At 47.9% G+C, this 2,266-nt stretch overlaps 1 protein-coding gene across 1 annotated transcript in view; it reads right to left on the bottom strand.

Annotated features, from left to right (window-relative positions):
* LOC122542007 (receptor-type tyrosine-protein phosphatase H-like) overlaps positions 1–2,266 on the bottom strand; it is a 100,067-nt gene that overhangs the window by 28,534 nt on the left and 69,267 nt on the right. Inside the window, exon 8 of the mRNA XM_043679300.1 lies at positions 448–726. Coding sequence (XP_043535235.1) covers positions 448–726 — 279 coding nt within the window. The remainder of the gene's footprint in view (positions 1–447; positions 727–2,266) is intronic.

Below are 2,266 nucleotides of genomic sequence, written 5' to 3'. Positions count from 1 at the left end.
CCCCTCCCCTCCCCCCCTCCCATCTCTAACTTCTCAGCCACCATGCCAACGGTGGTGACGTGCAAACCTTCCACTGAGCTTGGGACAATTCCCGAACTACCTCGTGATGTATCAGGTTCAGAATAAATAACACTCACAATGTGTCCCCACCTGCTCCTGGTTGAGTCTGGACAGTGACTAGTTATTTGACCCAGTGGGACCTGCCTTCCCATTGGTTCACACACTCTCATTAACAGCCAGACTCAACAGCACAGTCAAACCGGGCACAGTGTCCTGGCTGACTCTCCACCTGCTGTCCATGCCCCTGAGGATGGGTGCACTGTCCCAGCTGATGCCCACCACCCTCAGCAATCTTGGAACAGACTGCGTTTGAAGGCAAGATTAACCCCTTCCCTCACCAAGGCCCCGGTGAGTGGCCATATCCCTATAGGACAGAGGATAACTTACTTGTGGTGATTTGCACAATCACGGGGTCACTTGGCATGTTCTCTGGAGTGACTGATTTCACCGTCAGGTTGTATCTGAGCCCCGGTTCCAGGTCTGGCACTTGGAACACATCTTGTCCTGGTGCAGTGGAGTAGGTCACATGGAAAGGGCCAGTATTGCTTTTGACTGTAATATTGTACACGTACTCAGAGACTCGCTTATCACTGGGTACTGTCCATTTTATTGTCAGTGAGTCTGTGGTCCTGTTCACCAGAGACAGTTGAGAAACTGTGGATGGATCTGTGAATAGAAAGGCATGGATGGGGTTAGTGTGGTCCAGACTCAATGAGCTGCTACAGGATGGTGTTTGTGAGCTAGCTCCAGTTTCCCTGTCACCCTGGAATCAGATACTGATCTGTCCTTTATCTCCAGAATGCTGCCTTTAATTGCTACAGTGATTGCTGCTTAACCTAAGAACTAGATCTGGTTAATGAAGTATTGAAAGATCCAACAAAGTATTTATTATTTCTCACCATTACCTACAAAGAATAGGAACATAAAAGATAAGAGCAGAAGGAGGCTATTCTGCCCTTTGAGCCTGCTCTGCCATTCATTGTAATCATGGCTGATTGGCCAACTCAGTCTTGCTTCCTCCCCATAACCTTTGATCCCATTTGCCCCGAGTGCTATAACCAGCCACCTCTTGAATCCATTCAATGTTTCGGCATCAATTACTTCCTCTGGTCATGAATTCCACAAGCTCACCACTCTTTGGGTGAAGAAATGGAAATCTGCATCCCAAATGGTCTACTCCAAATCCTCAGACTGTGACCCCCCTAGGTCTGGACACACCCACCATCAGGATCACCCTCCCTGCCCCTGCCCTGTCTAGCCCTGTTAGAATTTTATAAGGCTCTTTGAGATTCCCTCCTCACTCATCTAAATTCCAATGAAAATAATTCTAACCAATCAATTTCTCTTCATACACCATGATGCATAGTATCTGGGCGAATATGAGGCTATTTGGTTGCAATCAGTAGGAGCCTGAGACCTTCATACCCTCATGCAGAGGTGAAGTCATAAGCATGGCATTGAAAGGATATTTTTAGAATCCCTACAGTGTGGATACAGGCCCTTCAGCCCAACAAGTCCACACCAACCCTCCGGAGAGTATCCCACTCAAACCCCATTCCCCATTACTGTACATTTACCCCTGACTAATGTACCTAACCTACACATCAATCCACCTAAACTGCACATCTTTGGATTGTGGGAGGAAACTGCAGCACCCGGAGGAAACTCGCATAGACACGGGGAGAATGTGCAAACTCCACACAGACAGTCACCTCAGGGTGGAATTGAACCCAGCTACTTGGCGCTGTGAGAACATAGAACATAGAACAATACAGCACAGAACAGGCCCTTCAGCCCACGATGTTGTGCCGAACATTTGTCCTAGCTTAAGCACCCATCCATGTACCTATCCAATTGCCGCTTAAAGGTCACCAAAGATTCTGACTCTACCACTCCCACAGGCAGCGCATTCCATGCCCCCACCACTCTCTGGGTAAAGAACCTACCCCTGACATCTCCCCTATACCTTCCACCCTTCATCTTAAATTTATGTCCCCTTGTAACACTCTGTTGTACCCGGGGAAAAAGTTTCTGACTGTCTACTCTATCTATTCCTCTGATCATCTTATAAACCACTATCAAGTCACCCCTCATCCTTCGCCGTTCCAACGAGAAAAGGCCTAGCACTCTCAACCTATCCTCGTACGACCTATTCTCCATTCCAGGCAACATCCTGGTAAATCTTCTCTGCAACCTCTCCAAAGCT

The sequence above is a fragment of the Chiloscyllium plagiosum genome, chromosome 39 (genome assembly GCF_004010195.1).
Source record: "Chiloscyllium plagiosum isolate BGI_BamShark_2017 chromosome 39, ASM401019v2, whole genome shotgun sequence".
Taxonomy (NCBI): Eukaryota; Metazoa; Chordata; class Chondrichthyes; order Orectolobiformes; family Hemiscylliidae; genus Chiloscyllium; species Chiloscyllium plagiosum.
The sequence above is the reverse complement of the archived record's forward strand: the minus strand, read 5'-3'. Positions and strand labels throughout refer to the sequence as shown.